Genomic DNA, 12,802 nt, shown 5'->3' with positions numbered 1-12,802 from the left:
ATCCATAATGTTAGTCTCCCCATTGGGGAGACCAGATCCAAAAGAAGTTAGAGAGAGACCCATGTGGAAGAAGTTTTAAATATGTTGAATTTTAGAACATCTGTTACTGTAGTTTTGACAAGAGTTTCAGATTTGGGAGTTATTTGTATAGAGATTATAGTTGAAGAGGTTGAAGACTGAAAATAGAACTTTAGAAAACCCCAACATATATGAGATACAAAGAGGATGAGCAGCCAACAAAAGATTATACAGCTCTATGAAACATTATGTTGGAATCCAATATTTTAGGTACCTCGAGATTTTGAATGTCAAAAAAAAATTCTTTTTATCTTCATTTGCTGACCACAATTAAAGAAAAAAAGTAAAACTTCTGATATGTTCTTCTAGATAAGTTGGGAAGTAACTTGGAAGTTTTTTGTTATTTAGCTTGTTTTCTTTGTGTCTAGCTCTGGAAAAACTGAATGCATTTTAAAAATTCCATTTGCCATATTAGGAACAGTTAGTTATTTATTTGTTATTTTAAAATTGAAACTTAAAAAAAAATCCAAGCCCTGTTAGAAAATTGAAAGAACATTTTTCCAAGTGCCAGGGATAGAGAACCTTATTCTTTGTGTTCCAGTTCTTTGTAATTTTTCACTTGTTATTCTTATCAGAAACTCATGTGGATGTTTTGTAGCAAATTAATTTTGAAGAAAGTAGATCCCAACTCATAAAAAGAAGATTTAAAATGATGTTGAAGACAGATTGACTTAATTTTAACCAAATTTGTTGAAAAAAAAAACCAATCTTAGCTGAAAGAAGAAAGATGCTATCAAATGATTGATTTTTTTTACATTAAATATGTATGTCAAGATACTATATAATGTGATTATAATATAATAGTCATTTTAAAGGTCTTTTACAGATGTTAAAGATTTTTATAATATTAGGAGAAGCAAAAGCTGGCCTCAAAGCCAGGAACATATAGAGACAAATCCTACCTTTAATATATACCTGCTATATACGACAGGGGACAAGCCACTTAAGTGCACTTAGAAAAACTTCCAAGACGGTTAAGTTGCAGAGCTCTTGACTACATTGATAGTGGGAGTTTCCTTACTTGTGAGTACTCTATACTAATGAAATGACTATCCTGTTAGCTTTTAGGCTCTTAATACTTTCTTTTGTGGTAAAGAATCAGAAAAGCAATTGCACATAAACTTAATATTTCATTAGATTCTTTACCAATTACAGGAGTAATATCCATTTAAGTTATCCAGTGAATTTAGTTTTATTTTGCAGTTTTACCATAGAGCAGCAGAGGGCAATGTTCTACCATGAAACAGACAGAAAAAAGCAGTACTTTAGCCTCTGAATTGTGTATATCTGTGTTTTTCAGGTATTCCTGTAAATTATCAAGATGTGGCATCTATTGATCCAGAATATGCTAAAAATTTGCAGTGGATACTGGATAATGATATTAGTGATCTGGGTTTAGAATTAACCTTTTCTGTTGAGACAGATGTGTTTGGAGCAATGGAAGAAGTGCCTTTGAAACCTGGGGGTGCAAGCATTCTTGTAACACAAGACAATAAAGTGAGTATTTTAATTTTCATCCTAACCATTATTAGCTAGATAATTATGCCAGTCAGTAGTCAAGAAAATTTTACTCGCTTTAATAATTTTATAGAATCTATTTTCTGGGCTTTGAAATTCTTTCAGGTTTCAGTATTGTGCCATCATATGTTGTACAGTCATATATTGATAAGGGATCTTATTGTTTTTCTTTTTTGGAAGATGAACTGGCCAGGAACATAATTTAGCCATATCATTTTAGTGTATGTTATTAATGTTTCCCTAAATCGTTACTTAGCTATGTGAACAATGAGTTTAGAACTAACAGCTTTAAGATCAAATTTGCTTTAACAAAAGTGTAGTATAATGTTAAAAGTTTCAATAGGTAAAATTAAACATTTCAGTGAATAGAATTATAGGGCAAAAGCATATTTCAGTATGAAATAGATATATAAAATATACCACCATTTTTCTATTGCTTTATATGCTAAAATCTACTATCCCTAAATTAATAAAGTTTTGTGTTTCAAAAGTTAAAGAACTCAGTGTATATTTATTTTCCCATAGAGATGTTACAAATGTTTGGATTTTTAGGTCAGTCCACAAAAAGTCTGTTCCATAATTAATGCAATAGAATGTCCCAGATTTTGTACAGGACAGTTTTGGTTTATGGAAGGAAAGTATACTTAAAGAAATTAAAAATATACATATACATTATTAGAGGTAGATAAAAACTTTTAGCGATCATTTCATTTTATAGACTTATCTCTTTTGCTAGACCATATGTTGGTAAGAATTATCCTAGATCAAAATGCTAAGGACCTCTGCTTTCCAAAAAAATCAGCTGTCCTCCAGGAGATTGGCTTGGCTCCTGGGGTTTAGAGATCTGCTTCATGGGATCTTTGATTACCTGTTTTTCCTACACAAAACCTTCTAAACCATGGCAGCAAAAGAACACTCTGTAGGGAGTGATTATATAGCTCAAGGTCCAGTAGCAAGGAAGAGATCTTTACTTATTCAGCATATATTTATTCAGTACCTATTGTATGTAGGATTCTGGGAGGCAAGAGGAGATAGAGATTTAATGATAGTCTTGGAAGCTGAAGTTTCTTCATTAGTAGTTCCTTAAATCAATGAAATTCCAAATCCAGTAAAAAATAAGAATCACTTGACATTTACTTTATGCTTTAAGGTTTGCAAAACATTTGACATACATTCTCATTTGAGCCCCACAATAGTCCTATAAGGTAGATGCTACAAGTATTGCTATCTGCATGTCACATATAAGGAAAACGAGGCTCAGAAGTTAAGGAACTTTTACATGGTCACACACCTAGTAAGCACTACAGCTGGAATTTAAATGAAGATCTTTTGAATTCCAAGGTCAGTATTTTATCTATGATGTGGTAGGGAAGCACAGGTTGTGTGTGTTAATGAGTAGGTCATTTTGTTTAGAGTGTAGAAAAATGGAAGAGCAGTAATGATAGAAATCTGGAAAAGCAGAATGACTAGAGATTTTGGAGTGCCTTGAGTTTGAACTTTACAAATTTGTTAAATTTACAAAAGTAGAAGGGAGCTATCGACAGTATCCTGTGGAGACTGGAAAGGAAAAGGGAGTTCATTTGGCTGCTAGCCATTGTGGGTATCTCCTTATGTAAATAAGTTCTTCTTATATGTTGAATGGATATAGATTTATAGATTTAGAAGTGGGAGTCACAGGTTCTCAGAGTTAGAAGGGAAAGTGGAGGCCATCTAGTAAAACCATACCTTCTACAACAAATTTGGTGGTGAGCCATCCATCTTTTACTTGAAGAATTATGGTAATGGAGAATGCAGTGCTTTCTGAGATTTATATTGACTTAATTTGAATGGGCTTATTGAGTTCTTATAGCATTTTTCTAGCTTTTCCTTTGCAGCAGATGTTGATATGTAAACTGCACTTTTCATGATAAGATCATCATTGAGAGTTACAACATAAAATGGCCAAATGCATTTTATATAGTGATGATGCTTGATACCTTTGGACACCTTTTAAGACCTCTATTGCCATCTTTCTTATTTGCCCTGACAAAAAGAACCTATGAGCCACCTTTTCACTTACTTAAAACTTCATTTTGTTTTATTATTTATTTATAGTAAAACTGTCATGTTCAATATGTTGCATTTATTCTAATAGTGTATTCTTTTGTTGGCCACTGGGCATGAATCTTATATTTAGAGAAATGATAGCTAAGCTAATATTTATAGATAGCTTAAAAACTATGTCGCCTTTCCTCCATTCAGCTTCTATTACTAAAGGAAGAAGGTGTCTGTATAATTGAAAATCTGTTACCCTAAAAAAGAACTACATTTCCTGGGAGCCCACTGACTTCCTGTTATTTCGTACTTCCTGTAGACAGGGAATATTAGGCAGGGACATGGAGGGTTCTACCTCTTTGGCTTGCAGCGAGCATGGTATTGTGGTAAGAGCAGGGATTTTAAATGAGCTAATTAGCCATGGGCACGTGGTCTTTATTTTGTATCTTTATTCCTTGATTTTTAGTGATTGTTTAATAAATTCCCTTAAATATAACATTTTTATTATTGAGATTTATTTTAATGTTTACATTTAGGGCAACTTTAAATTTAAAGTTAAAATTAAATCTCAATAATAAAAATATTATATTTTAAGAGATTTATTAAACAATCGTTATAAATCAAGGCATAAAGAAGATACAAAATAAAGACCATGTGCCCATGACTGATCAGCCAGTTCAAACACGCCTTACCCCCACCAAGCTCTGAGCAGGAAGTAAAGAACTGGGACCCTTCCTGTCCTTGCCTAATATCCCCTGTCTACAGAAAGTACATAACAACAGGAAGTCAGTGGGCTCCTGGGAAATGTAGTTCTTTTTTTTATAGTAACGAATTTTCAATTATACACAACCATGAAGTCCCTGCCTAATATCCCCTGTCTACAGGAAGTATGTGGGCTCCCAGGAAATGTAGTTCTTTTGTAGGGTAACAGATTTTCAATTTTACATGCCATACCAGACACAGACTCTTACCAATCACCAAGTAAGTAGCCTGTTGGTGATAAGCATCTCCATACTTAGCTAGTCTATTCTTCATTGAGATAAGACCTGAAGAATAAAGTGAAATAATAAAAGTGAAGTATATTGCAAAAGTAAAAACATGATATGAATGTTGAATGAGGATGATGTTTACTTGATGCCTTTCTAATGTAAGGGGGGAAAAGGAGTTATTTTTAAAAGGGTTGGACTTGATTTATTAAGAGTGTGATCACTAGGAATTTAATTTATTCCAGAGATTTATTTGCAATTTATTTACAAAATATAGAAGAGTGAAGTAAGAAAAGCAGAGAGAGAGGATAAGGTAAGATATCTAGCCTAAGCACTAAGTAATTTACTCCCAGTCCCTGGCTTAACCCAGGCAGGGAGAGTTGGTCCTTAGCTGGCCTCGGCAAAACTGAGGACCTGGAGAAGTTTCTCTCAAGAGAGAAGTTGCCCCTGAGGCTAGTTTTTTTCAGAAAATCCAACAGTTAAAGAGTCAGCTTTTCACTTGCCATGTTTCAGTAGAAAGGAAGAGATTTTAGAACAACCTCACCAGGAACAGTGTCTCGGGTCCAGTTAGTAGATTCTGCATTTCCATGCTATAGTGAGGCATTAGAATGGAAATACAGTAAAGCATTTCCATTTTAATTGTAAGAAAATGGGGGTAATACTTTTATGCTTAATTATGATTAAATAGTGCTTAGTGAAATTCTGAATTATAAAATTTAATTTTTGGAAAGAAGAATTGACTTTTAAAAATGTTTTCAAAATTAGTGGAAGCTGATTTTTTAGATATCCTTGGGTTACATGCACAAAAGAAATAATATTTGTTATCTTTGTTATAAGTTATTGACATTTTTTATTTTGATACCTTTCTTATAGTACCTTTATCATCTGCCTTAAGTCTCTCCTCTTCCTTCAGTCTAAGCTACCAAAATGTCTTTTAAATCAGAGTCCTGACCATGCTGTCTCTATTCTTATTAAACACTGGCTCCCTGTCACAACTCTAGGATGAAATAAAAAAATCCTCTGTTTGGTTTCCTTTGCCCCTTCATAATCAAATTCCTTCCCCTGTTCTCTTCCCGTCCTCTCTCTCCCCCTTAGTCTTCTTGGAATTACAACCTCCTTTGTACTCTTTGATCCAGTGACAGTAGCCATCATCAAGACATGCCATCTCTTGACTGGGCATTTTTCTGCTTATACTTCATGTTCAAAATAATCATCTTCTTCATTTCTTCCTTTTGGCTTTCAACTAAAAATCCCACTTCCTACAGAAGGTCTGAACTTTAATTCTAGTTCCTTCACTCTGTTAATTATTTCCTATTTATCCTGTTTTGTTTGTATATATTTGTTTGTTTCCTATCTCTCCCATTAGACTGTAAGCTCCTTGATAGCAAGGGCTCTTGTCTTTTTTAGAGATTAGTCAGGGCCTGGAAAATAGTAGGCATTTAATAAATCTTGTCCAACTGACTTGCATTCCTGATTAAATCCCTCTCTTCTCTTTTCTACACTGTGATCCATCCCTTTTAAAAACTTTTACATATTCATTTTTGTAAGTGAATAATCTTATAAAACTAAATCTAAAACATATGCAAATAAATAGGTGATAAATGATATGTTTTCATCTACATTCCTACTCCCAACTCCCATCCCTACTCCCTACTCTTTCTCTAGAGGTGTATACCATTCTTTGACATAAGTCCCTCACAATTGTTCTGGATCATTGTATTGCTGCTAGCAGCCAAATTTTTCACATTTGATCATTCTGTAATTTTGCTATTACTGTGTACAATGTTCTCCTGGTTCTACTTATTTCATTATGCATCAGTTCATGTAGGTCTTTCCAGCTCTTTAGGAAATCCTTCTGTTCATCATTCCCTGTAGCATAATAGTATTCCATCACCATCATATATGATAATTTGTTCAACCATTCTCTAATTCAGGGACAGCCATCCCTTCAGTTTCCAATTCTTTGCCACCACAAAAAGAGCAGCTATACATATTTTTATACAAGCAAGTCCTTCCCCATTTTTAAAAAAATCTCTTTGGGATAGACTTAGTAGTGATATTAGTGGATCAAAGGGTATGTATTTTTTTTTTATGGCCCTTTGGGCATAATTCCAAATTACCCTCTAGAATAGTTGAATCAGTTCACAATTCTACTAACAATGCTTAAGTGTCTCAGTTTTGCCACATTCCCTCCAACATTTATCATTTTCCTTTATTCTCATATTGGCCAATCTGCTAGGTATGAGGAGGTGGTACCTCAGAATTGTTTTAATTTGCATTTCTTGAAACGAGTGATTTAGAACATTTTTTCATATGATTATTTGTAGCTTTGATTTCTTCATCTGAAAACTGTCTATTCATATCCTTTGACCATTTATCAATTGGGGGATGACTTGTATTCTTATAAATGTAACTTAATTCTCTATATATTTGAAAAATGAGACCTTTATCAGAGAAATTTGGTACAAATTTTTCCCCCCAGGTTATTGTTTCCCTTCTAATCTTGGTTGGACTAGTTTTGTTTGTATAAAACCATTTTAGTTTACTATAATCAAAATCACTCATTTTACAACATGTAATGCTCTCTATCTCTTATTTGGTTCTATCCCTTTTTTTTAAAAGAAAAAAAAGTGAGGCAAAGGGCAGCTAGATGGCCCACTGGATAGAGAATCAGGCCTGTAGATGGGACCAGAAGTGTCTCAGTCACTTTTTAGCTATGTGACTGGGCAAGTCGCTTAACCCCAATTGCATAGCTGTTACTTCTTTTCTGCCATGTAATTGACAGAAGGTAAAGGTTTTTTTTTTTTTAAGCAATTCAGCATAAACAAATAAAACCAATGGAGTTCAACAGTTTATATAACATTTCTTATTTATACTGCTGTACCTATACAGAAAATGGGGGTGGGATGGTATCTGGGTATTTCCTAAGTAATTGTCTTTAACTATCAAAGAAAGGTTCTTTTAAGAAGTGTGAAGTCAGCATTGTAGGGTAAAACTTACTGAACTTAAGTATATTCTGATAAATGCAATTCTGCTTAGTCATTAGCTGATTGTTATGCTAGTTACTTATTGCTTAGTGGAGTCATTTGTTTCTGTATTTTCTTGAAGGACTTGGGTAATTTTTTCAAATAGTGAACGTGGATTAGATTTAATACCTTGGGGTTTTTATATATACATATAAATTTGTAATAAGTATAATTTGATTGTTACTCACTTTCCCTGGGCTCTATAAGTGCCTGACCGAGGTTTGGATGTGAGTAGTAATAACTTGCTGCTGGTCTCTGTCCCCAAGAGTCAACTGGAAAATCTAACAACATAATATTAAATTCTTTTGGTTCAGAGTGGCAGAATTGTAGGCTATCCTTTGATCTGGGTTTCCTGCCTTGACTATTCATTTTCAGGCTGGGCTAGACAATAGATTTGATTTCCTTCTCTGAGCTTGGAGAGTCTGGGCCACACCATTGCTGCTACTGACTTTTTTTCTTGGTATACTGCCCAAGGCCTCCCTACCTGGCAATTAATGCCAATCTACCTGGGCCCTGCCCCGGTTCTCTTCTTGCTTTCACAACAAGAATTGGAGATTGAGAGACAAAACTCCCAGTTGGAACCATGTGCCTCTGTGGGACTTGGGCGCCTCTCTGTGCTGGTGGACAACCTCTCCATGGGTATTGGAGTGCCCCATATCTAGGATTTAGTCATAACTGTCCCTTGTATTTATAGACCTCTCTGTCTGATTCCCTGTGTTGGCCTGGGCAAATGACTTTTTCTGGATATCTTTATCAAGATTTGGTCTGATGGGACAGCTAGGTGGCTCAGTGGATAGAGAGCCTAGAGATGAGAGTCCCTGGCCTCAGCCACTCCTAGCTGTGTGATCCTGGGCAAGTCGCTTACTCCCCACTGTCTAGTCCTTACCTGTCTTCTGTCTTGGTACTAATACTTAGTATTGTTTCTGAGATGGAAGGTAAGGATTAAAAAAAAAAATCCAATCTGGTACATTTTGGGAGAGTTGTAGATAGGAGCTCAACTACATTGTTTCCTTCTACTCTGACCATTTTGACTCCAATCTGTACTTCTCTACCCCACCCCACCCCCCTTTCCTCTGTCCAAGGCCTTTAAAGGTTTGTAAGAAAAAAGAAGTTGTGAATAATCCTTTGCTTTTTGACACATTTAGATAAGATCATCATCATAAAATGTCATAGAAACTAGACATGTAGTTACTACTAGTAGGAAATTTATCAGTTACTTCTCCTTAATCTTCTAGTGTTTATTTTCCATATTGAAACTTTTTTTATTTATTTATCCCACATCAGCTGCCAGTCTTAAGGGTTAAGGCTTGCAAAATTTATTGAAACTCATCTTTCTCTTGTCATTGCGCTGAGATTTTATGTTAAGGCTTTAAGGAAGTTCTATACTAATCAAAAATATTTTATAATCCTAAAGGATCTCCAATTTTATACTGTTATCTGATTTTGTAGAAAATCTTTGAGTTCTTGCCAATGGAATGTAGATTAAGTTAATTTGACATTCTATACCACCTCTCTTAGAAGTGAGTTTTTGGTTTACATTATCATCTGTCTAGAAAAGAGTTTAAGGGGGAATTTTTCTATTTTTAAAATTTCCAGCATTTCTTTTAACACCTGAAATTATAAATGAGAATTTAGCTTTATTATATAATTTATCTCAGAATCTCTCAATGTAAATACTTTGAATCCTATACATTTTTCCATAAAACATAACATTGAATGCATGTAAAAACTAAAATTTGGATTAAAGGGTTCAAAATTACTTTATATTTTTTTGTGATAATTTTTCTAGAAGTAAACTAAGCCCATAATGTGAGTCAAATTAGCTAAATAATTTTTCAAGTACATCATGAAAATGCTTTTGAAATATAATTATAACTTATATGTGAAAGAGAATTTAAACTCTCATTGTCTATTGTAAGTTACTCAATCAAGAACCTGGAGTGCTGCCTCACCTGTCTCACTTAGTTAGACATTAACACTAAGAACCTTTTACTAGAAAAGGAAGTTTGTACCCTAAAAGACCACAAGCACTGTCCCCCCAAGCCCCCCAGCAGTGCTAGGCAAATTGGAAGACTGTGATTGATTCTTGAGATATGAGGAGGAGAGCTGATGGGTGGAGAAAACTGCATATAAATGGGAGCCTCTGGGACCCTGAGTTCTTTTGCAGTCTTTTGCTTCATGGACGTGAGCTCTGGTGGGATTTTTTGCCGTCTTTTGGCTCCTCGGTGGATCAAACTCTTGGATGGCTCGGCGTCTTTTGTGGCTTTGGATTTCAGCTTCCTGATTTGGACTTTGGATTCTGGTGAAGATTTGGCTTTCTACATTGGAGACTTGGGCTGAAGAGGGACACTTGCTTGGGTGAGCCTCCTTGGGGTAAGAGACTGCCCTTTGAGACTCAGCCCATCTGTCTTTGATTGTTGAAATGCCTGGCTGGAGTGTCACTCACAGGCTGGTGAAATTTGCATTCAGATGCACATTCACAGTCTGGAGGCACTTGGACCCTGACTTAGGGTATTATTAGCTAGGCAATATTTTCTGCCTCCTTCCTAAATTATCCTTTCTTACTGTCATTATTTTGCTATAATAAAATTACTAATAGTCTTATGACTTAAGAGTTAATTTTTATAAACGGTGACTATAACTTCTTATATTTGTCAAACCCATCTTAATTATTACACTTAGGAAGTTTCTTAAATTAGACTGGTACAGGCAAGAGAAGTAATATTTGTTGGTAGATCTTGTCTCACTTCTTTAGGTTGTAGAAAGAAGTACAGTATTAAATAGTTTTAAGATCTTAGTAACTTATTTAGAATGAGTAATTAGAGCATTGATGTAATAAAGAAACCTGGATTTGGAGTCAGACAACCTGGTTTTGAGTCCATGCTTTACCTTTTTAAGCTGTGTGAGTCTAGGCAAGACTTAAATTTTCCAAGTTCTAGTTTTCTTCATTTGTAAAATGAAATTTGATGAGATCTCCCCCACTTACTCTATGGGAATATCATGAAGAAAGGAAGTTTATATATTGAGCCATAATATATGATAAATGGATATTATATGATATGAGCATTGCATTTATAACTAACCTTTTTTAATAGAGCTAGTTACTTTTTGGAAAACCATACATGGTTTATATTTAGCAATCTCGGGATATACTTTTTTTGTTTGCAAATCCTGAAATAATTAGGCAGTTTAGTATATATTGTTGGTCTGTACCTTTAGTGTCTGACATTTTTATTTTCTGAAATCTCAGTGTTTCTTATGACTTACCATGCTATTGTTTACATAACCTAACATAGTTTAAGGAAATTACATCCATTGTTTTTATGCATCTCAGTTGAGTTGATACATATTAGTAATGAATACTTGAGCTTTGTATGTATAACATTAATGTATACCCTCAAAATAGATAATCACATATTTCAACTTATTTGTCAAAATAAGTCACCAGGAAGTTTTAACGTGTCATCCATTCTAATATACAGTCATAGGCTGTTAGAACTGGTAGATTCATTAGTTGGTTGACTATAAACTAATCTTTGGTTTAAAAAATAAGAAGGTCACACATCTTTTTAAAAAAATGGTATTGACAGATCAGGGGATGAAACTGGGGTTTTCTGACTCCTATACTATTTTCAGTTTCAAAATCTGTTCAATATTATATCTGCTAGAGTACAGTTCTTCCTCCTTGTGTACATGATTTTACTTTCTACAAAACTGTAACTAGACTGATGAATCTATGAGACTATATTTTTTATAATCTTTGTTTCTTCTCAAGTATCTGGCACTGCTTCTTTACATTGTTGGCACTTAATAAATGTTGGTCTCATAAATAAGTGAATTGTAAAGGTCTTTGGTTGTATGTCTAAATGTAGAGAAGTGCCCTATATTACAAAAAATAGAGGGCTATAGTGTTTTTCATAATTAATGTAAATACAAGAGACTGTCAGGATAAACTTTACCATCATTTGAAAAGTATATCTTTGGCAAGTAATTCTGATTGTGCTTATGGAGTTTTTGATAAATTTTTAGCATTTTTTACTTGTAGACTTTTTTTTTGCTTTAACCTTTATCTGAAAGACAAAGTTTTACAATATTATAAAAAAAAATCACTTCTTACCATTTATTTTAGTTTTAAAAGTAACCTGGTATCATAATACAGAATTATTTGACAAAAGCAAGATAGTCACTGGGTGGATGGAAGAAATGAAAGGATGTTCACACTGCAGAAAGAATAGTTGGTAATTCCCCAAATATTATTATCATTTTTGAAGATAACTTTAGCAGCAAACACATGAGTGCATTTTTTGAAAGTATACTAAATCCCAAACATATTAGTATTTTTTATTATTTGACACTTAAGGGTTTTTTGTTTTATTTTTTATACTAGGTTTTCCCATATAGCCTATGCTGGAAGTGCAGTAGCAGATTCAGCCCTATTACTGAATAGCACAGAAGTTTTAATTCTATTTTTTCTAATCTGTATCATGTTGCCCTTCCTTAGGCATCCTCGTAGCAGTGGGCATTTAATTGGCTTTAGCCCTACTACAGTTTCCAACTCTGGAGCTGCAGGGATTCACTAATCTCACATTTCCCAGTAGGAGGCCCATGCCTACATGCAGAGTTTTTTTTGACAATCATTTAATAAATATTTGAGAAATGTTTGTACATACAAGCTTTCCCCTCAAGAACCTTACATTCTTATGGAAGACACAAAAATGTATGCACAGAACTATTCATGTAATATGAATTGAGTAAATATGATTATGGTTGAATATATATAATTGTGAATAAAATGAATGAAAATGAATGCAGGATGGTTATGGAAGGGAGTGCTTGTAGTTGGGAGATCTGGAAAAACTTCATATACAATTTTACACTTAAGGAGAGTCGAAAGACAACAGAAAATTCAAGATATCGTGATGAAGGGATAATAATTCAGGATTGGGACGACAGACAGCAAATTGAAAGGCACAAAGATCGAATGTGTTATATGTGACCCTGTGAGTGTCAGTGTTGCTGGATTCCACAGAGGAGAATATGTAAGAAGCCTAGAAAGATAGAATAGGTCAGGTTGTGAAGAGCTTTAAATGCCAAATAGTTTATATTTGATTATAGAGATAATCAGAAGTCACTAGAATTTATTTGGAGTGGGAAGAGGAG

At 34.1% G+C, this 12,802-nt stretch overlaps 1 protein-coding gene across 8 annotated transcripts in view; it reads left to right on the top strand.

Annotated features, from left to right (window-relative positions):
• Positions 1-12,802, top strand: part of HACE1 (HECT domain and ankyrin repeat containing E3 ubiquitin protein ligase 1) — a 104,880-nt gene that overhangs the window by 80,130 nt on the left and 11,948 nt on the right. For all 8 annotated transcript variants that reach the window (XR_008916632.1, XM_007484370.3, XM_001368006.4 and 5 more), the window contains one exon: positions 1,379-1,575. Coding sequence is in view for 7 of the 8 variants with exons in the window: in XM_007484370.3 (XP_007484432.1) it covers positions 1,379-1,575 (197 nt within the window). In the remaining variant the exon portion in view is untranslated. The remainder of the gene's footprint in view (positions 1-1,378; positions 1,576-12,802) is intronic.

This window comes from Monodelphis domestica, chromosome 2, assembly GCF_027887165.1.
Source record: "Monodelphis domestica isolate mMonDom1 chromosome 2, mMonDom1.pri, whole genome shotgun sequence".
NCBI classification, from domain to species: Eukaryota; Metazoa; Chordata; class Mammalia; order Didelphimorphia; family Didelphidae; genus Monodelphis; species Monodelphis domestica.
Note: the sequence above shows the minus strand (reverse complement) of the source record. Positions and strands in the feature narration are given on the sequence as shown.